Raw genomic sequence first — 22,376 nt, 5'->3', positions numbered from 1 at the left:
GGTGGAGTGTCCAGGATGACGTGCCCATGTCTCTTCTCTCTTCCCTGGCAGACGGAGCATTAGCAACAGGATATCATTGTCCAGATTGCATTCCGTTTCAATTTAGAAATAGACATTAACACTATAATGCTGTTTGTTACATTAATGGCAGGATGATGACTCAGATCTACCAGCACATCCCAGCCTTGGAATTTGCAGTAAAGGAGATCAACGGAAATCCCCACATCCTACCCAACCTCACCCTGGGCTTCCACATCTATAACAGTCATTTCCGTCCAAGGTGGACCTTTCGTGCCTCAATGGAACTTCTCTCCAGGAGGGGCAGATTTACTCCTAACTACAAGTGTGATGCTGAGAATCTTCCGGCAGCTGTCATTGGCGGACCTAATTCTAATGTCTGTCTTCACATGGCAAACATCCTGTGTATTTACAAGATGCCACAAGTAAGATTTGTGCAGGAAGCGTCAAAGGTTAGCAAACCATTCACATGTGTTGGTCAGTTGGCAGCAGATGGGTGACCTAGGTGGGGAGGGGGAGTTTTGGGGATGATGGGAGGGGGTACCCCTTCTTTCTCATGCCCCCACTCTCCAAACACCCACTCTCCCCCTTTCTCTCCTTGGACTGGTAGAGACCCATAGGTGACTTGGTAGCCTTGGTCATGCTGGCTGTTAGATTGTACAGCCTGTCACTGGATGCAGCCTGCACTCCTTTGATGCCCGGGTATCTGTGCCAGTGGTGGGGGATAGGATTGGGCAGCAAGTTTCTTAGTTCCAGGACATTTTAAACTAAACAAAATGTGGAAGGAACAATCCAAAAAGATTTTTCTTCTCACACACATAGTAATGGGATTCATCTTCCTCTCATGTGACAGTTAAAGAATTTGCACGTCAGATATAAAAAAAATACATCAGTTTCGATATTTATATTACATTACTTTCAAATTAACAAATTACATTGGGAAAAATGGATAGCTAACATCTTTCTATGGCATGAACACTGAACAACTCTCGGGGCAAGTATCCCTTCAGTCAGATTCAGCAGATGAAAAGGTTTTATTTTAGTGTGGACTATAGTGCATTATGCGGATTTCCAAGCCTCCTTGCCTTGGTATGGACTTGCCTCTTTCCAGATGAATTCAGTCTCAACTTGAGGACCATTTCAGTACATCATAAGAACACACAAAGACATTTTTTATAATTAATTTGTAAACAAGTTCTTATTGCAAAAAATGTACATTCTCATCTTTTCCTATAAAAGCAGCCCAAGGCAGCTTAAAATAACCCTCAGGGCAAAAATCGGTTTGGCCAGAGAGAGAATACATTATCCTACAAAATATGGCCAATCTATTACACATCTTTAGCCATCAATTAAAGCTGAGAGAGAGAGAGAGAGAGAGAGAGAGAGAGAGAAGACTCTCCATGAGACAGAAACATCATGTTGGCTGGATAGACCCACAGGTGATGGAACTTGAATTCTATTCACAATATAATATATATCGAGAGATCTTCTTAATTCTTCTTTTCAATTGTTTTCAGCTCATATACGGCTCTGCTCCAGAGATGAGTAACGAAGCACAAATTCCTTTTTTCCATCGAATGTTTCCAAGTGGGCACCAGCAATATAGGGGGATTCTCCAGTTACTGCTTCATTTCAGCTGGACATGGATTGGGGTGCTTTATATTGAAGATAATACAGAGAGATTCATTGACGATGTGCTTCCCATGTTTTTGCAGAATGGCATTTGCTTTGACTTCATAGAATGATTCCCACCTTTGACAAGCCTGAGCCGAGTCACTGATATGGCGGGAGAAGGTTTTGAAACCGTCAAAGTTGTTTGGGGGAGCAGTGCCAACACTGTGCTTGTACATGGGGAGATTCAAACCATGATGACGCTGAGAATGGTGCCTCATATTCTTGAATTTGAGAATAGACAAATGATGTCTAAAGTCTGGCTTCTGACAGCCCAGATGGACTTCACTTCATTTCCCTTCCAAAGAAGTTGGGACATCCACTTCCTCCATGGCGCTCTGTCTTTTGCCATCCACTCAAAGCAGGTGTTTGGATTCCAGATGTCCCTTCAGGAGAGAAAGCCCACCTTGCACAAAGAAGATGGCTTCATCAGGGAATTCTGGGAAGAGGCTTTTGCCTGTGCATTCCCCAGCTCTGTAGCAGAGAAGGAGGGCAGGGAGATGTGCACTGGAGAGGAGAAGCTGGAGACTCTGCCTGGGTCTGTCTTTGAAACGAGCATTACTGGCCACAGCTACAGCGTCTACAATGCTGTCTATGCTGTGGCACATGCTTTGCATTCCATGTACTCATCCCAAGTCAAACACAGAAGAATGATGAGACATGGGAGAAGCACATTTTCCAATCACCAGCCGTGGCAGGTAATATCTTGACCTGATAAATGCCAAAGCAGTACAACATTTGTACAACATGCATGTACAACAACAAAGCAGTACAAATTTTTGTACAACTAAGCTTAAGTTCACATTTTGATTGCCCTTCCCTGAGCAAAGAGCTGTGTCTCCACATTGGCGTCACGTTCCATGATGTTTATATCTTCCAATTTGCTGCCAGTTGACGGACTTTGCACATGAAGAGCATAATAAGAGTCAAATAATTACTTCATTTCTGTTGAGCAGAAGTGAATGTTGTCTGCTTTGGCAACCTTGTATTAGTGGGGAAAAGGGCACAAATATTTCCCCTTTCCCCACTACTATAAGGTTCCCAAAGCAAACAACAGCAGACAACGTTCACTTCTACTCAACAGAAATGAAATAAATATTTGACTCTTATTATGCTCCTCATGTGCAAAGTCTGTCAACTGGCAGCAAACTGGAAGATATAAACATCATGGAACCTGACGTTCTATGAATCAATAAATCTGGAGTGGGTGTCTCTTGTTCTGCCCAAAATCTAAAAATTTAGGGCCCAGTCTTCTCCAGCACAGTGCGGCAGCTCCAAATGGCTACTGCTGGATCTAGCACTAGATCCAAATTGGCTGGAGGACTCCTTGGGGGAAGGACATTCGTCCCCTTCCCCTAAGTAAAGCTGCAGTCTGCACAATGGGTCTTCTTTGGTCTGCACCAGCTAAATCGTGAGCCCCAACACCACTGTTGGGATTTGGTAGAAAAGACCCAGTCTGGTTCCTCTTCCACCCTCTCCTCCCCTCCCCCACCAAGACAGGCTTCCTCCGTCCTCCCACAAGCCTCCACGTGCCTGTCATCTGCTCACCAGTAGTGGCTGTGGTCAATCTGCAGTGTTGATGGGACCATGCAGGACTCCACGCCAGTGCTGCTTCCTCTCTGGGAGGCACAAACCTGTCTTGCATGTTTTCAACACCCACCCACGGCACTGGGGCTGTGATACACTGCCTATGAAGGGCAGACTAGGTTTGAGCTGCCTGTCTCCAATCTTATTCACACACAGCTAGCTGTTGAATGCAGCATAACACTGAATGTAATGGGACCCACTTCTGGGCAGACGTGCATAGGCTTGTGGTGTTAGGTTGCAATCCTATGCATGCTTATGTAACAGTAACAGCCCAAGCCTATGGACCTACTGCACCCCTGGAACACATGTTCCAGAGGGAACACAATGCATGACACACCATAGAGCACAGCGGTTCCACCCCTGCGAAAGGTGAGTAGATGCCTGGTGCCACTGAAGTTCCAATGAGACATCATAGAGCACAGCCATTCTGCCCCAGTGAAAGGTGAGCGGATGCCCTGGTGCCACTAATGTGTGTAAGGAAACCTGTAAGTAAATGTATGATATGCTCATACAGCACAGTCACTGAGGCCTCTTCCACACCCCTCAAACACTCTGTCAACTCTCATCTTTGCCCATCCTAAGGTCACTTTTGAATTGCTCAGAGGATTTGGGCTGGACGCTGTGAGAAACAGGATGCCAGACTAGCTGGACCATTGACCTTCTCCTAGGGGGGACTTCTTGTGTTCCCTGCCTTGTATGTCACACGTATATGCATTGCTGTTGGTGGAAGAGGGTTGTTGAGTTGAGACCTGTGCAGTACTGAATCATACTCATTGAAGGTGTAGAAAGTGTTGCAAGTTGTCCCTAGACAGTTCCACTGAGAGAGGAGATTTGCCTGTTCCTCCATGTTCTGTCACTAGTCCTGTGTCATGCTTTGCTCTCAGTTTCTTCATTCATTTTCCTTCTAGGGTACAAAGTTCTTTGTCCTTTTTCTACTTTGATGCCTGTTACTTATAACTACACGTGTTTTGATCCAGTTAGCCACTAGGAAGCATTTAAAAGCAGCCATCACCCTACGGTTTATTAGTAATATTTATTTTTAAGAATGTCTGTGATTTGCAAGCATTTATTCTCCCTTTCTCTCCTAAGCTCCATGATTTTCTGAGAAGCATATCCTTTAACAACAGTGTTGGGGAAAAAATGTCCTTTGACCAACATGGAGAACTTGTTGTTGGCTTTGATATTCTCAACTGGGTGACCTTCCCAAACCAGTCCTTTCAGAGAGTCAACGTTGGATCCATGGAACCACAAGCAAACACAGAGAAAGTGCTCAAAATTCACGAGGATATCATTGTGTGGCCCAACTGGTTTAATCAGGTAGGCCCGATGGACTGTTGATGGTGTGACCATTTTGTTTTCCAGTGTGAGCTGTTACTCAGGTGCTGTCAAAACTCTGCCTGAAATAAATGTAATGGAGGACACCAGTTAGGTGGGTCAGATTGCACTACAAAACTGTTCTATAAAGTAAATTGCATGGTGTGTGTGTGTGTGTGTGAAGAGAGAGAGAGAGAGAGAGAGAGAGAGAGAGAGAAATATACATACAATCTATATGTATGTAAGTATATATGTATGTATACTGAACATCCAAAACTTTCTGAAATCACTTCTATTATTCAAGGTCAGCAGCAACCCAAGGTTTATTGTGAACCTACCAGATACTTACAAATTCCCAAAAAAGCTTTTCAAAAATCAAACCACTCTCCTCTTTCCTTTATGAACAGGCCCGGCCCCTATCTCTTTGCAACGATCTTTGCCTTCCTGGCTATAGTAAGACCAAGATAGAAGGGAAGCAATTTTGCTGTTACAATTGTCTTCCGTGTCCAGAAGGAAAGATTTCAAACCAGCTGGGTAAGATATATGATGTCCAGTATGAACTATATGTACTGCAACCCAGCATGTGCTCACTGCTGCAGAAGTTGCACATTAAAGGGGGCCACCAGCATGAATGGGTGGCAACAACCCTGCATGCACACCCACATAGCACCCAGCCAGTACTGGTGCTGATAAGTTGTTGGGAGGCATGGGCCATGGGTGGGAAGAGGGGTTATCAGGTGGGGATTGGGGCCAGCTGGAAATCTGTTGGGGAAGGGCAGGGGTCAAATATCTGTGAGAGCAGCACCACTTATCTCCTCTGCTTCCTTTCTGTCCTCGACATGCCCCCTTTGGCCAACTGGACTAGTGAAAGTGCTGGCACAGACCTGAATAGACCCATTGGGGCCAATAATGCAGTTGAGTAGCCCAATCATATCCCCCACCAATGCAGCTGAACCAAAAAGGTTTGGATTGTATCCAGCATGGAGGAGGGAATAGAGAGCTTTATTTATATTTTCCTTCTCCAAGTAAAACAAAAGGGAAAGGAAGCATGCCAGTAGATACTGGAGGGCATAGCATCTGGCTCATGTCACCCACATCAGTAGCCACCCTCTCCATCATGCCCTTTAACCTCCACCTCTTCCTTCCCGCACATATTGTATTTTATGTACAATTTTGTGTCCATAAAAAAGACACATTTTCTGTTACAGATATGAATGACTGTGTTCAATGTCCAAAAGATCAGTATCCCAACAAAGACCAGGATTCCTGTCTTCCAAAAGATATCAGCTTCTTGGCCTACACAGAACCTCTGGGGATTTCTCTGTCCACTTGTGCTCTTTCCTTGTCCTTCATCACCACTTTGGTGCTTGGGATCTTCCTGAAGCACCAGGACACTCCCATTGTCAAAGCCAACAACCGGAACCTCACCTACACTCTTCTCGCCTCCCTCCTGCTCTCCTTCCTTTCCGTGTTTCTCTTCATTGGCCAGCCGCAAAAGTTATCATGCCTTTGTCGACAAACTTCTTTTGGTATCATCTTCTCAGTGGCTGTTTCTTGTGTGTTGGCCAAGACCATCACAGTTGTTTTGGCATTCATGGCCACCAAGCCAGGATCCAGGATGAGGACGTGGGTGGGGAAAGGACTGTCAACCTTCATCGTCCTTCCCTGCACCCTTCTTCAAGCCACTCTTTGTACTGTGTGGTTAGCAACCTCTCCCCCATTCCCAGATTTGGACATGCACTCATTTGTCAAAGAAATTGTACCGAAATGTAACGAAGGGTCACCTCTCATGTTTTACTCTGTGTTGGGCTACTTGGGTGTCCTCTCCCTTGTCAGCTTCTCTGTGGCCTTTCTAGCCAGGAAGTTGCCGGACAGTTTCAACGAAGCCAAGTTCATCACATTCAGCATGCTGGTCTTTTGCAGTGTGTGGTTCTCCTTTATTCCCTCTTACCTGAGCACCAAGGGGAAGTACATGGTGGCTGTGGAGATCTTCTCGATTTTAGTATCCAGTTTTGGGTTACTATTTTGTATCTTTTTCCCCAAATGCTACATTATTAAAGTGAGACCTGAATTAAACAGAAGGGAGCAGCTAATGAGAAGGAATATTAAATGAAACTCTAATATTCCATATCAAATTGTATATAGCATAGTGGTATTATTCAAATATACCAATCTTTTCACAAGCGTCAATCTCAGGTTGTTGCTTCCTAAAGCTTTTTGCCCAGAGCAATTGCTACCCTCAGCACCCCCTTAGCTACAGCACTGCTTTCTTCATTTATTATTATGAGCTACTTCAAATTATAAAGAGGAAAGCAGGACATGCATCTATTAAAATAAATAAAATACTTTTTTATAGATTTCCTCAGTAGCATATTTAGAAAAAAACTGCCAATGCTTACAGCTTTCACAACTGTTTCACATCAGCCTTTCCTGCTCTGCCTTCACTGGAGTGACCAGGAAATGTATCTCCATCACTAGTGCTCGTGGATGCCTATTGGCAGAATCATTTCTTCTTCCAAAAACTTGCAGTAGGACACTATATAATGACACAACAGGCCCAATCCTAACCCCTTATGTCAGGGCTTTCTAGCACTGGCATAGCGGTGCCAATGGGATGTGTGCTGCATGCTGCAGTTGGGTGTCACCCATGGAGGCCTCCTCAAAGTAAGGGGATGTTTGTTCCCTTTCCTCAGAACTGCACTGCCCTTATGTCAGTGCTGGAAAGCACTGGCATAAGGGGTTAGGATTGGGCCCAACATTGTATTGAAGGTGCTTTGGACATATAAGGGCTTAGGATTGGGCCCAACATTGTATTGAAGGTGCTTTCGAAATATAAAATGGTGAAATTGCTTCCTTTCTTGCCTCTGCTAAGCTCAAACTTTCTGTCCTCAGTCACTGTTCAAGGGTTAGGTTTCAACACCATTCCTTTGGGTCATCTTAAGCAACATTGAGTTCAGATTTTTGTAATTCAGTCCTCATGGGGCTGCCCCTGAAGATGACCTAGAACAGCCCCCGGAAGCTTTTTATCCGGCCCTCAGGCTCTCAGCTGCAGAGGTGATCTAGCTGAAATGGCAGCCCACTTGAAAATTGGGCTTTCCCAAATCTTGAAAATATGATCAAGATTTCTGTTCTCTCATTTGCAGTTAATGAGTTTCTATATGAGGTCTGATTTCTGATAATTAGCTGCTTAATTATGTCACTTTCTGCTTAATGACATCACTTCTAGCCCTCAGCTGGAGTCCTGAATGCAAACTTCAGCCCTCTGTATGAAACGCGTTTGACACCCCTGATCTAGAACCTGCTGTTGGGACAGAATGTGGCTGACAAGGTTCTCCCTTAAGTTCATTGCTCTGGCTGCAGACACCTTCAAGGACATCAGCTAATCATTTGAAAAAAAAAAAAAAATGATTGCAGGCCTGTGAAAAAAAATAAATAGTAGGAAAACCTTGATTACTCCTTACGAATGAAACTTCCTAGTTTGAACTTCTGCAAAACACTATGATCTCTTCAAAAAATCTTTAAAAAAACGTTTTTCTTTGAGGTACTTAAAAAAAAAAACTATTCTGAATGCCATTCTCCTTACTCAGTTTATTTCACACTTTTTGCTCCCCCCCCCCTCAGAGGTCAGCAGAAAACTTTTGTGAAGACCTGACCAGCATGTTTTCTGATGCAATGTCCCAAATTAACTTCAGCTCTGAGAATGTAATTGTCACCCCTTTCATTATTAAATTAACGCTAACTACTTCTGCTTCTCCACATCCTCAGGGAAATTCACTCCCACAATTAGAGAACAACAGTGAAGGATGTTGTCAATATCCCCTGGATCATTCCAAGATGATGCTAGGGACAGGCAGAGTTCTATCAATCTATGACTCTTTAAAGTATCTGAAATCTCAATCAGCGGAATGAATGGTGATTCATAAGAGGCACTAGAGCTGAGGCACCTCTGCAAGACAGTGTGGGATCCGAGGAAATAGTGTCTCAAAGCCACATTTTCCTGCGAGATGTTCATGTTTGCAGTCTTGGCATTTCTGCTGCCTCAGGTGGGGCTCAGTGTTCCTGCTGGTAAATGCACCATCAGTGACCCTCTTCTCATTCTCCACCAATATTATCGGTCTGGAGACTTCGTCATTGCTGCTGTTGTCTCTCAGATCTACAGATTTTCCAACACAATAATTTATGAAAAACATCCATCCCAGGAACTCTTCAATGAGCTCATGTAAGGGAGATTCTGTTTTTGATGATAACCTTGTCATGTCTCTGTGATGAATTTATTCTTCTCCAGCCCAGTTCAATCAATTGAAATTAGTTGGAATTTCACATCTGGGGAATGTAGAATTCTTGAAACTATGTATTTCCCCACTTTAGTTTAGTGTGTTTAGTGTAGTGTGTGTCAAAGAGTGTTAACTACATCTTCTGAACATACTGGACACATGCAGAAAGATGTGCCATTTTCCCCTTGAGTTCCATCAGAACAACAGGATGAAGTCTCCCCACTTTGCTTCCGGGCATTTGGAACAACCACTGATGCTGATCTCATTTTGAGCACCCAGACACATTTATTTTCATTAGTGCACAACTACGTCTTGGGATCTGTTTTCAGCTTCTTTTCTTTTCTGAACTATAGATTGTATCTCTGGTTATTATTCCATTCCAGGATGGTGTCCTGCACAGGCAGAAGTAACAGTGGAAGATTCTCAAATAGATAAATCCAAATTAAATTCTGGCTTTGCTTTCTACTTGAGAAACATGTTTATCAACACAATGCACAAGTTGCCACACAACAAATTTGTGTGCACTCTCTTCCTCATGTGCTTGCAGAAGTGCAGATTGGACAATCAAAAAATGTACCTCATTTCCTCTTGTGATCCCTAATACTCAACCCTATATGTACATGGTACAGCACCGCTGGGAAAGAGATGATCTCACAGAATTCTGTTCCCCCAAATTGTGCCTGCAGTATAGCAATCTGTTTTCCTATCTCAGAGTTTCCACCCAGGAGAAAGTGGCATTGTGATGTTCAAGAATTCAAATAAAATGATATTTCTCGGTGCAGAACATTCTGAACATGCTAATCAACAGGGGCTTGACTCAAGTTGAGTCGCCGAGTCACTGCCCCCCTACTCTAAAAGCAGTCCTAATGGGGGCACTTTCTGGGCTTCTGAGTCACCTTTTAGTGACTCTAATAGACTTGAGTCAAATTGCCCCCTCTTCAAAAAGCCCCCCTTAAAAAAGTGGGAAAAATGGAGCTACGTCAGGTAGTGTGTGCATGTATTGGAGCTCTCTGAACACTGCCCTGATGTCCCTGCCCATCTGTAAAGAGGGCAGAAGGGGTGGAAGGGACTGGGTGAGTGTTGGGACAGAAGCGTCAGCAGCTGGGAGGCTTATCAGGACAACCTGATCCTTGGCAGCCCTACTCACAAGTAGTTCCATTTGCGCCAGCCATTCAATGAGGGTGCCCTCCTCTGCTCCTAGACAGCAATAACAATCCCTACTATTTGAAAAAAATGCCCACAAAGGATATCCAGGAGCAATGGAAACTGACCATTCTATCACATCTTCAGATGCTCAGTTGAAGCCCTGACAGCATGTGTTCAGAGAGGAGGCTGATTGTCATTGATCCAAGAGGGAATGCCACAACACCAAGAACACCCTTTCTGTGAATGCCACCCCCTTGCTTCAGTCCAAAGATTTGACAGCTAAACGTGACAAACTGTAAACTGTGTGGAGGTAGGAAGCAATACAACCCAGTGATGAGAGATATTTGAAAGAATCAGCTGAATTTCTTAAAGATAAGATATAGCAAGAAGGCAATATACATTGCGGTGACGTGTATGCAAACACTCCAACTCGTAGTTTCCATAGGACAGCCAGGAGATGGGCTGGAATTCATGGGGGTGCCCAGGTTGATGTGCCTATTTTTCCTCTCTCCTCACTAGGACACAGACCATAGCAACATTGGGGCTCTTCAGCCTAGAAAAGAGGTGCCTGAGGGGGCACATGATTAAGACATACAAAATTATGCAGGGGGTGGATAGAGAGAGACGCTCTTTTCTCTCTCACATAGCACCAGAAACAGGGGACATCTGCTAAAATTGAGTGTTGGGAGAGTTAGGAAAGAAAAAGAAAATATTTTTTTGCCCAGCATGTAATTAGTTTGTGGAACTCCTTGCCACAGGAAGTAGTGATGGCATCTTTCCTAGATGCCTTTAAAAGGGGATTGGAGAAATTTCTGGAGCAAATTGGATCCAGCGGGGCTCTTCTAATGTCCTTATGTTCTTACAGATTGCATTCAAGTTCAAATTTAGAAATTGGCATTGAATCTATATGCTGTTTGTTTCATTAATGGCAGGATGATGACTCAAATGTACCAGCACATCCCAGCCTTGGAATTTGCAGTAAAGGAGATCAATGAAAATCTGCACATCCTCCCCAACCTCACCCTGGGCTTCCACATCTATAATAGCCATTTCCGTCCAAGGTGGACCTTTCATGCCTCAATGGAACTTCTCTCCAGACGGGGCAGATTTACTCCTAACTACAAGTGTGATGCTGAGAACATTCCAGCAGCTGTCATTGGTGGTCCTAATTTTGACGTCGGTCTCCACATGGCAGCCATCCTGGGTATTTACAAGATGCCACAAGTAAAGTTTGCACATGAAGTGTTGCAGTTTAGCAAATTGTTCACATCTGTTTTGACTTTCAGGTGTGATTTTGCAGTTTGAAGTTCAGAAATGGTGATTTTTTTAAGGCAACAGGATGCATCCTGAGTGTCGGTTAAAGATCTGGTTGGTACTTGGGATAAAAGAAAAGAATACTTTGCAGCTTAATCCTGTGCAATGTGCTCAGCAACACTGGCGTCGCTAGGGGGTGCGGGGGGGCTGTGGGCCGCACCAGGTGATGTGCCTGGGGGGTGACCTGCCCTGTGGGAGGAGGAGGTGCCCTGTGGGAGGAGGAGGAGCTAGCCCATCATGCCATGCACCCTTGGATGCGAAATGTCCAACAGAGTGCAGTGCAAAAAACAGAATTGAAATTGCTCCTTTCATTCCAAAGTTATGGCCAAAAAACTGGAAGGAAAAAATGAATGGATCCCTAAGGAATGTGAAAGTGAGCCGTATTGCGCGTTTACTTGCAAATAGGCATATGTGCCATAGTCCAGCAGGAAGGGCAGGCAGAGAGGAATCCAGAATGATCCCGATCCAATGAATGCAACCCCTAAGAACACCCGAGGAATTCCCTGCCTCCTTCCCAGCTGCGTCTATAGTGCCAGAAACGAAACCACAAGGTCGTGTTTACTCGCGAGTAGGCTATGTGCCTTAGTTCATCGGAGATGGCAGGCAGAGAGGATCAAGGACTGCAGAATGCTCCTGATTCAATGAGTTCAGTCCCCCAAAACGCCTGAGAAGGATGTTCCTCCCTCCCAGCTGCAGTCTATGGAGCCCTATGAAAAGCAAAGCAGCCTCACAGTCATGTTTACTCATGAGTAGGCAGATGTGCCTTGGTTGGTGGTCAGGCCAGGCAAAGGGGAATGTGAGGACACCAGAAGGGTCCTGATCCGATGGAGCTGGAATGCAACAGAAGGCAGCCTCCCCACCAATAAAAAGGACAAAAACGAGGCTTCAGCTGGTAAGGGGAAGTTTTCTATTTTGTACTTGCAGCACCACACGATTCCTGAACAGTTTTTATCCCACAGAGAAAATTACGTTGAATAAGGCGATATAGTTGTTACCATGCTCCTGGGCATTATGGTCTGTTATACTGTTTTTATATTATGATGCAGGTCATATGTGTGGGTGAGTGTGCAGAGTGTGATTGTTGGAAATGTAGTATATATTTATGCTTGTATCTCAAAGGTGCATAAATTTCGTTCGGCTGTAGCACAATGATAAGAAAGTTACTACTACTACTACTAGGATTGGGCTCACAGGCTGCAATCCTACCAACACTTTCCTGAGAGTAAGCCCATTGACCACTATGGGACTTACTTCAGAGTAGACATGCATAGGATTGGGCTCACAGGCTGCAATCCTACCCACACTTTCCTGAGAGTAAGCCCCATTGACCACAACAGGACTTACTTCAGAGTAGATTCACTTGGTGGAACAGGACTGGCTCCCCCTTATTTAATTATTTCTTTTATTTTAAATGAATTATTTATAATTATTTCAATTTGCTTGATGATGTCACTTCTGGCCATGATATCACTTCCAATGGGTCCTGGACAGATTGTCATTCTAAAATGTGGGTCCCCGTGCTAAAAGTTTGAGAACTGCTGCAATAAGGTGTTAGTAAGTTGACACGGGGTTTGTGTGTGTGAGACTCTACAACAGGGGTGTCAAACATAAGGCCCGGGGGCTGGATGGGGCTCGCGGAAGCTTTTTATGCAGCCCTCAGGCTCTCAGCTGTTGAGCACTGCTGAGGTGTTACTGCTGAAAGGGCAGCCCACATGAAAATTGGGCTCTCCCATATCTTGAAATATGATCAAGATTCATATATTTTCTCTTCTGTCATTTGCAGCTAATGAGTTCCTAAGTGAGAAAAAAGTGTTTATTTTTGGTTATGACCTGTTTAATGACATCACTTCTTGCCTAATGACATCACTTCTGGCCCTCAGCAGGCATCCTGAATGCTATGTGGCCCTCCATATGAAATGAGTTTGACACCCCTGCTCTACAAGTTTTCAACATCACTAAAATCAGAATTTGGAGGAATAACACCATCATGTTATCTATCAATCAATGCGTAATTTCATGCAGAATGCAATGAAGCAAACCACATTGAAATATCTGTGTTCTAACAAAAGGTATAGCCACAAAACCAGTGGGGGCAGGGCTATGGCACATCACCACGCCCACCACCTGGGGCGTTGCCCCACCCACTGCATGGGGTGACGTGCAGGCCTCCCGCACCGGTTGACATGAATCCTAGTGACGCCACTGCTCAGCAATACACATGACTTTGTTAAATGGGGTTCATGCCCAGCAATGTTTAGATTCATACAGACCTTTGAAAGGAAGTTTTTTTTTTAATTATTATTTTTGAAATGAAATTTCAATGTTTTCATTTTTGAAATGAGTTTCATTTCATTTTTGAATTCACAGCCGTCGGCATGAGAATGGACAGCACTTCTGCAATCCTGAGATTGACCTGAACTATACCAAAGAATCATAGAATTAGAAGGGGCCTAATAGGGTCATATTGCAGCTCAATTGCTGGTGCAATCTGCATTGACACAGGCCCTGGAAGGGGGTCAGAATTTGGCAAGCGCCACACTTGCCAATCCTTTCCCAATCCCAGGCCTGATTGCCCTCCTCCCTGCCTCATCACCCCCACATTCTGCCCACCCTCTCTTCTGTTCCACCCATCCTGCCTTTCCCCTCCCTGTTCCAACCCTTTCCTGACATGTTTCGTACAGTAGGGCACTGACGATGGTGTGTGGATATGTCCACATCCTTAGCTGAAGGAACAGAAATGCTACTTAAAACAGTGTGATATCTAACAACAGATCTTCCTCTTTCTTCTTTTTTTATTGTCTGTAGCTCACATATGGAACTGCTCCAGTGATGAGTACCAAAGAACGACTTGCTTACTTCTATCGAGTGTTCCCAAGTTCGAACCAGCAATATATGGGGATTCTCAAGTTACTGCTTCATTTCAGCTGGACATGGATTGGGGTGATCTATGTAGATGATGACTGTGGAGAACAGTTTATACAAGATGTGCTTCCCACATTTTCCCAGAAAGGGATTTGCTTTGACTTCATAGCAAAGATCCCAAAAATAGCATCTGCGAGTCAAGTCACTGAAATGGTGGGAGAAGGGTTTGAAACCGTCAGAGTTGTTTGGGGGAGCAGTGCCAACACTGTGCTTGTACGTGGGGAAATTCAAACCATGATGATACTAAGAATAATGCCTCATATTCTTGAATTTGAGAATGGACAAATGATGTCTAAAGTCTGGCTTCTGACAGCCCAGATGGACTTCACTTCATTTCCCTTCCAAAGAAGTTGGGACATCCACTTCCTCCATGGCGCACTGTCTTTTGCCATCCACTCAAAGCAGGTGCCTGGATTCCAGACGTCCCTTCAGAAGAGAAGCCCCACCATGTACAAAGAAGATGGCTTCATCAGGGAATTCTGGGAAGAGGCTTTTGCCTGTGCATTCCCCAGCTCTGTAACAGAGAAGGAGGGCAGGGAGATGTGCACTGGAGAGGAGAAGCTGGAGACTCTGCCTGGGTCTGTGTTTGAAACGAGCATGACCGGCCACAGCTACAGTGTATACAATGCTGTCTGTGCTGTGGCACATGCCTTGCATTCCATGTACTCATCCCAATTCAAACACAGTACAAGGATAAGTCACTGGAGAAGAAGGCCTCTGGATCATCAGCGGTGGCAGGTAATATCTTGGCCAGTTAAAGGTAGCAAAGTATAAATGTTTTAAAATAAGCACATCAATCGATTGCTTACTTTCAACCCTGCCATGGCAGGAGATATTTTGACAAGATCCATGAGAAACATATAAGAACAGGCCCTTCAGTGTGCACAGAACTATTTTGTATCCGCTGCTGTGATGTTCATATCTTTCATTTTACTGCCAGTCAGCTGAATCACATGAAGATCTTATTAAGAGTTGGGGCAGGTGGGAGGCAGGGAGGGTGGGGGAAGTTGGGGCAGGGGATGGGAGCGGGGCAGGAAGGAGGTGGGGCTGGCACAGCTCTGTGCCGCCAGATCCAGAACCCTGCGTTAAACCTCCTGGTCCGAAACGGGGCCTCCCAACTTTGCCTCAGCTAAATAGCTGGCTCAGACCTGAGTAGCCCATTGCGAGGCATGCTTGCTTACCTGGGGGGTGGGGGACAAATGTCCCCTTCCCCCGAGGAGTTGGCAATGGCTGCCAGGTGTGCATTGGATGCACTCGCAGCCATTTTGGTGCTGCTGTTCCTCTGGGCAGCTCAGGATTGGGCTACTAAGCTCCTTGTTCACCTTTTTCTAGTTCTGTTTCTGTTACGATCACCACAAGTACTTTGATCCAGTGAGCCACTACGAAGCAGTTAAAAACACCAATTCCCCTTTATTTATTTATTAGTAATATTTATGATGAAGAACATCTATGAGTGCAAACATTTATTGTCCTGTTTTCCCTTTAAACAAGCTCCATGGCTTTCTGAGAAATGTATCCTTTAACAACAGTGCTGGAGAAAAAGTGTCCTTTGACCAAGATGGAGAACTTGTTGCTGGTTTTGATATTCTTAACTGGGTGGTATTCCCAAACCAGTCCTTTCAGAGAGTCAAACTTGGAACCATGGAACCACAAGCTCCCCCAGACAAAGTGCTCAAAATTCATGAGCATGTCATTGTGTGGCCCAGCCAGTTTAACCAGGTAGGTACTACAGACAATCCATGGGGTAATCACGCAGTCTATACAGTTATTCTGGCACTGATATGACATTTGGAAGGCAGCAGGCTTCCTTGTGCCTCACAAATCCGCCTGGATGAGACCGGAAGTTGCTTCCAAGGACCATGTTCTGCAAGATCCAGCAACAGCTAGACCCACGTGTTCAGTTAAAAAGGGTTTGGAGGTAGATATTTTCTTGAGTAAGTTCTGCTTCTGAGTAACATTTAGATAAGGATGTATGTACAAGTACTGCTCCAAAAGCTATCTCTTTACAGTCATTGGTGCTCATTCAGCACACTTCTCTTTTAGGTATTTGGAAACACCTTGAATTTCTTTTCTGAAGACATCTGCCTCCACTTGGAGGTCTTCTGAAAGTGGGACAAAAACACAGCTCTGGAAGTAGTGTGTAAACACACACTTGGTTGAATGTTAAACCACTGTCCTCTTTCATTTCTGAACAGACACGACCTCTTTCTCTTTGCAACAACAATTGCCCTCCTGGCTACAGTAAGACCAAAATAGAAGGGAAGCCATCTTGCTGTTACAATTGCCTTCCATGTCCAGAAGGAAAGATTTCAAACCAGGAGGGTAAGACCTACTGTGTTCACTATGAGCTAGATGAACTGTAATCCAGCACATGCACACCCAGGGACACCATAGACCAGTGACTTTCAACATTTTTCATGTCAAGGCACAGTGACAAGGTGCTAAACTTGTCAAGGCCCGCCACCGGGTTGTTGACCATTGACAAGACACACCAAGCTGCATCCTCTCAACAGTCCTGCGCTGCGATTCAGGAGGCCAATGTTGCATCCACCACATCCAATGTGGGACCAGAGGCTGCTGGAGGTCAACTTGGGGTAGGAACATTTGTCCCCTTCAGCTTTACTCTATGGGGCTACTCAGATCTGTGACAATGATATTCCTGCTGCAAAATCTGAGCAGCCCCGAGTGGAGCTTTCAGGCCCAAGGGGCTGAATGCTGTGGAAGCTGGAGCTGCCGTTCTCGCAATGTCCCAAGCCTGAACCATTTCAACAACTTTGCTTGTCATACTTTGTCTTTACAGGCATCAGAAAAGAATAATTTATTTTTATTTTCCAATTCAGATTGCAAGTCCCTAACAGCAGAATCTGTTTTTTCCAGTCTATGTACAGCACCATGCACACAGGTGGAATAATAATAATAGTAATAATATTTTTTTTTTCCTGCAAGAAACTGTACAGAAAAATCATATTTCTCTTACAGACATGGATGATTGTGTTCAATGTCCAGAGGATCAGTATCCCAACAAGGACAAGGATTCCTGTCTTCCAAAAGATATCAGCTTCTTGTCCCATACAGAACCTTTGGGGATTTCTCTATCCACTTGTGCTCTTTCCTTGTCCTTCATCACCTCTTTGGTGCTTGGGATCTACATGAAGCACCAGGACACTCCCATCGTCAAAGCCAACAACAGGAAACTCACCTACACTCTTCTCACCTCCCTCCTGCTCTGCTTCCTTTCCGTGTTTCTTTTCATAGGCCAGCCACAAAAGTTATCATGCTTTTTTCAACAAACTACTTTTGGTATCATCTTCTCAATGGCTGTTTCTTGTGTGTTGGCCAAGACCATCACTGTTGTTTTGGCATTCATGGCCACCAAGCCAGGATCCAGGATCAGGACGTGGGTGGGGAAAGGACTGTCAACCTTCATCGTCCTTCCCTGCACCCTTCTTCAAGCCACTCTTTGTACTGTGTGGTTAGCAACCTCTCCCCCATTCCCAGATTTGGACATGCACTCATTTGTCAAAGAAATTGTACTGAAATGTAATGAAGGGTCACCTCTCATGTTTTACTCTGTGTTGGGCTACTTGGGTGTCCTCTCCCTTGTCAGCTTCTCTGTGGCCTTTCTAGCCAGGAAGTTGCCGGACAGTTTCAATGAAGCCAAGTTCATCACCTTCAGCATGCTGGTCTTTTCAAGTGTGTGGTTGTCCTTTGTTCCCTCTTACCTGAGCACCAAGGGGAAGTACATGGTGGCTGTGGAGATCTTCTCCATCTTAGCCTCCAGTTCTGGGCTCCTGTTTTGTATCTTTTCCCCCAAGTGCTACATTATTCTAGTGAGACCTGAACTGAACAAAAAAGACCAGTTAATGAGAAGGAACCATTAAATAATGAATTAATATTAAGTAATGCCCTAATATTATGTTGATTTTGATTAAACTGCATTACATACAAGATTTCTGTTACTCAGAAGTGACAATTTCTTTCAGACAGCCTGAATGTTCAGGGAAGCGTCAGAAGACCTTCTCTGTGAGGGCCTCTCCTTACATAACCCCCTCAGATGGGGGATGATTTCTTGGATTATATTTCATTTTATGCTGCTGCTTTGCAGATATTTTTAATGCTTTTTCATATTATTATTGTCAGTAACTGTGAGGTAGTAGTTTATTGTTGCTGGCTCGACAACAGAAGAGGATCCTGGGCAAGTTAATCAGCTGCCTTGTCTTCTTTCCCTCAGTCTGCAGTTGGAAGCTCCCACCCATCCAAGTGGCCATCCAGGATTAGGTGGTCATCTGTAGGAGGGAGAGTAGGATATTTTGCTCTCCTACCACCGTGACTGCAGAACGGGAGATTTTTCACCTCAGCCGGACTGGCAAAAGTCCTAGGTGAAATTTCTTAGCTAAGTGCTCCTTGACACTCATGGTAGAGATTAGATTTAGGAATTGATGTGCATTCTGGAGACATCAAGAAGGGGGAGCAAATAGTCCCAACAGCCTTCTCATCTCAGGGATGCTGGTACCAGAATCCCTTGTCCATGAATTGTAAAGTGAACCTCAGAGCTACTTTAGCTTGGGGGGGGGTGCTAACTAGATATTCCCCAGTCTCCACAAGATGAAGATCTATTCTATATTGGTTTACACTGCAGTGCTGTTGGGCTGTATCTTTTCCTCTGTCACATCATTTTTCTGAGCCCCCAATTTGGAAATACTTCCAAACACTGAGAGTTAATAAAAAGGAAGAATTAAAGAATACAAGAAGTTTGTATGTATTTGTCCAGCTATACTACCTTCTATATTAAGTCCAGGCATGCGCCGCTTAACGACTGTTTGCTTAATGACGGACCACATATATGACGGTGGTCAAAGCACAACAAAGATGCTCTTAATGAGGCAATTGCATCTCCCATAGCTTGCAGCAGTGGGTCTGTTTACACAACAGAGAGACTCTTAATGCAAAGAAGAGGCAATCTATCTCCAGTAACCTGTGCAGTCAGCTAGTGTCTGGCAGGGAATGTCTGTTTATGCAACAAAGACAATGGATTGGACTGAATGCTCACTTAATGACCTAATCACATAACAATGGGGATTGCAGAACGTATCCCCGTCGTTAAGTGGCACACACCTGTAATTTGATTTTGTACACAAAATCTGTATATAACCTTCTTATAAATCAATGGGAATTATTTGGGATTACCCCACAGTCTGAATTGAAAGGTTCAGGAAATAAATGAGATATGAGTAGCCAGTGCAAGATAGTCCCATATCACACCACATTTGGGCTATTCTGCATAACCCGTCAACATTATGCTCTCACTCTGTTGTCTGTAGACAACACTGTCTGACAGCACTTTGATCTTTTCCCCAAACCCCTGCAGCAGCATGGACGTTTGATGGGAAGGATTTAGTGTGAAGGAACTTATGGTAGAATGAGTCTCACCATAAGTCTTGGTCACTGCTGGACTATTCTAAGCATGCTCAGAAAAGATCATTTTTTTCCAAGAAGCCTGGGGACTCAGGAGTGACCAGGAAATGCACTTGCAGTAGAGCACTACATGATGACACAACATTGTCTTTACGGGAAATAAAAGAGTGGAATGGATCACTTCCAATGTTGACTTTGAGGTCTGTATGGCTGAAGTTCTCAGTCCTCAGTCACTCTTCTAGGAGTGAGGTTCAAGACAGAGATCAGTCACACCTGCTCCCATTCCTCTTGTTCATCTCCCAAGGTCCTGAAAGAGCACACTCATTCCCAAGGTGAAAGAGTCTTTGGACAATCTGGTTGTGCATTTCCCTTTACTCCCAATCACTCCTGCTGCTCCTGTCAAAAAAATGCTGGGTGGTCCACATGGGCCAGCATAATTGTCTCTTGTTTTGAAAGCCCTTGAAATTCTTTTAGCTTCCAACTTGCTTCAGCTGGTGCCTCAGCTACACCCACTCATGGAAAAACAAAACAAACAAATAAAAAATAGAACTGACTGCTCTCATCTACATCTTAGCAACACTGAGTTTGGATGACCATGGGGCACCCTACATGGGGCTCCCCCTGAAGACGATCCAGAACCTGTGGTTGACAGAATGTGGAAGCCAAGCTTCTCTCTAGAGTCCATTGGTCTGATGCATTATGCCAAGGGATGGAGGGCTTTTCTTTTCCCCTACAGCAAACACTGGGGGGTCCTGGAAATCCTCCGCAGTGCTCCCCTTTCCTGTAAAAATGTAAAAAAGAAAAAAAGAGGGCACTTCCAATTTTTTGCCATGAAATTGGATGTGCCCTTTTTTTCCTGTTTTTTAGACTTTTGTCGGCAAGGGGGGCACTGCAGAGGGCTGGCTAGCTAGGACAGAAGCAGTTTACAGTTAGCCAAAGCCAACCTGGAGACAGACCCCTCTGTCCCCCAAGTCTCAGCATCACTGCTCTGTTACCAGACAACTTGGACAACGCTGGTCAACTGGGAGAAGGCTTCAAGGCTTGACTTCAAGGCTTCTAGGAGGACGAGGAGGAGGAAGAAGGCAACTGGGCACCATTGGTAGAAGCAGCAGGTTCCTCTTCCACTCTTTGCTTCTTCATGAAGAACCTCTCCATGGTCTGCTGCTTCAGCCGCCTTTTCAGCACCCCTCTGAAAGAGGACATGATCCTTGTATCAAACGTGTTCGCAAGGTCACATGCCAGAGCCTTGTCTGGGTGGTGCTGCTGTGCATAAGTCTGCACGTTTTTCCACTTTTGGCAGATGTCCTTCAGTTCCGTGGAGGACAGCTGTTCCTCACTTGTCGCTTCTTCCTCTTCCAAAGAGGGCTGCTCCTGCGTAGCCTCTGCCTGCAGTTTGACCAGCTCCTGGGTGAACAACTCCTGGTCGTCGTCCTCCACCAGCTCACAGACGTCCTCCTCTGTGACCTCGAGGCCCATGGTCCTCCCCAAGGAAACAATGTCCTCCAGCACTGTTGACTCTGGTGCAGGTGCAGAAGCATCAGAGTCACTTGTTGCCACACAGTCTGGCCACAGGTTGCGCCAAGCGAAATTCAGATTTCTCTGGCTGATCCCGTCCCAGGCCATGGTGATCATCTTTACGCAGCTGACGATGTCGAAGTGGTCTCTCCAGAATTCACGCAGGGTGAGGTTGGTGCAATCGGTCACCTCGAAGCAGCGCCTGAAAAGCTCCTTTTTGTAGAGTTTTTTGAAATTGGCGATGACCTGCTGATCCATTGGCTGGAGTAGTGGGGTGGTGTTAGGCGACAGGAACATGATGTTTATGAAGCGGAAGTCCTCTAACAAGTCTTCCTCAAGGCCTGGAGGATGAGCAGGAGCATTGTCCATCAGAAGCATGGCCTTCAGCGGCAGGTCATTGTCCAGCAGGTACTGCTTGACAGCAGGGCCAAAAGCCAGATTGACCCAGTCCACAAACAGGACGCGTGTGACCCAAGCCCTAGCGTTGGATCGCCAAAACACGCTCAGCCGGTCTTTGTTTACCTTGTGCTTCTTGAAGGCCCGTGGGTTGTCGGAGTGGTACACCAGCAGGGGCTTTATCTTCAGGTCCCCGCTGGCGATGGCACAGAAGAGGAGGTCCTTCATGGGCTTGTGGCCAGGCAGCTTGGTCTCCTCTTGAGTGAGGAAGGTCCTTTTGGGCATCCGCTTCCAAAACAGACTGGTCTCATCGCAGTTGAAGACCTGCTGTGGAAGGTAGCCCTGTGTAGTCACAACCTCCAGGAACTCCATGGCAAAGTCCTCAGCCGCAGGAACCTCGCAACTGGCAGCCTTTCCATGCCTGACCATGCTGTGGATTCCAGATCTGGTTTTGAATCTTTCAAACCAGCCTCTGCTTGCCTTGAAGACTTCTGGCTTGGCTGAGGTTCCTGGCTCTTGCTGTATGAGGTCTGCGTGCAAGGCCTTGGCCTTCTCACAAATGACAGCCTCAGTCACTGTGTCCCCTGCACGCTGCTTCTCTTCCATCCAGATGAGCAGCAACTTCTCCACCTCCTCCAGAACAGCTGGCCGGTTATTCACGATCCTGGTGACTCCCTTGGCTACATCTGTTGCAAGGATCTTCTCCCTCATCTTCAGGATGGTCCCGATGGTGGGTGGATTCCTCCCATACTCCCTGGCGAGGTCTGTCACTTGCATGCCTCCGTCGTGCTTCCAGATGATCTC

The 22,376-nt window shown here is 45.3% G+C and overlaps 1 protein-coding gene and 1 pseudogene across 1 annotated transcript; both read left to right on the top strand.

The window, feature by feature from the left end:
- Positions 1-152: 152 nt before the first annotated feature.
- LOC136653756 (vomeronasal type-2 receptor 26-like) lies at positions 153-6,703 on the top strand (annotated as a pseudogene).
- Positions 6,704-8,594: 1,891 nt separating this feature from the next.
- On the top strand, positions 8,595-18,127 carry LOC136653755 (vomeronasal type-2 receptor 26-like). Its single transcript, XM_066630636.1, has 6 exons — positions 8,595-8,809; positions 11,057-11,234; positions 14,130-14,984; positions 15,738-15,965; positions 16,442-16,568; positions 17,226-18,127. Exons 1-6 carry the CDS (start codon positions 8,595-8,597, stop codon positions 18,125-18,127), a joined length of 2,505 nt encoding a protein of 834 aa, XP_066486733.1.
- The last annotated feature ends 4,249 nt before the right edge of the window (positions 18,128-22,376 follow it).

This window comes from Tiliqua scincoides, chromosome 5 (genome assembly GCF_035046505.1).
Source record: "Tiliqua scincoides isolate rTilSci1 chromosome 5, rTilSci1.hap2, whole genome shotgun sequence".
Lineage (NCBI taxonomy): Eukaryota > Metazoa > Chordata > Lepidosauria > Squamata > Scincidae > Tiliqua > Tiliqua scincoides.
The sequence above is the reverse complement of the archived record's forward strand: the minus strand, read 5'-3'. Positions and strand labels throughout refer to the sequence as shown.

Coding starts and splice junctions, on each gene's coding strand:
- LOC136653755 (XM_066630636.1), top strand. CDS start 8,595: ATGTTCATGTTTGCAGTCTTGGCATTTCTGCTGCCTCAGGTGGGGCTC. Junction 14,985..15,737: donor TGGATCATCAGCGGTGGCAG/GTAATATCTTGG, acceptor CCTTTAAACAAG/CTCCATGGCTTTCTGAGAAA. Junction 15,966..16,441: donor GGCCCAGCCAGTTTAACCAG/GTAGGTACTACA, acceptor ATTTCTGAACAG/ACACGACCTCTTTCTCTTTG.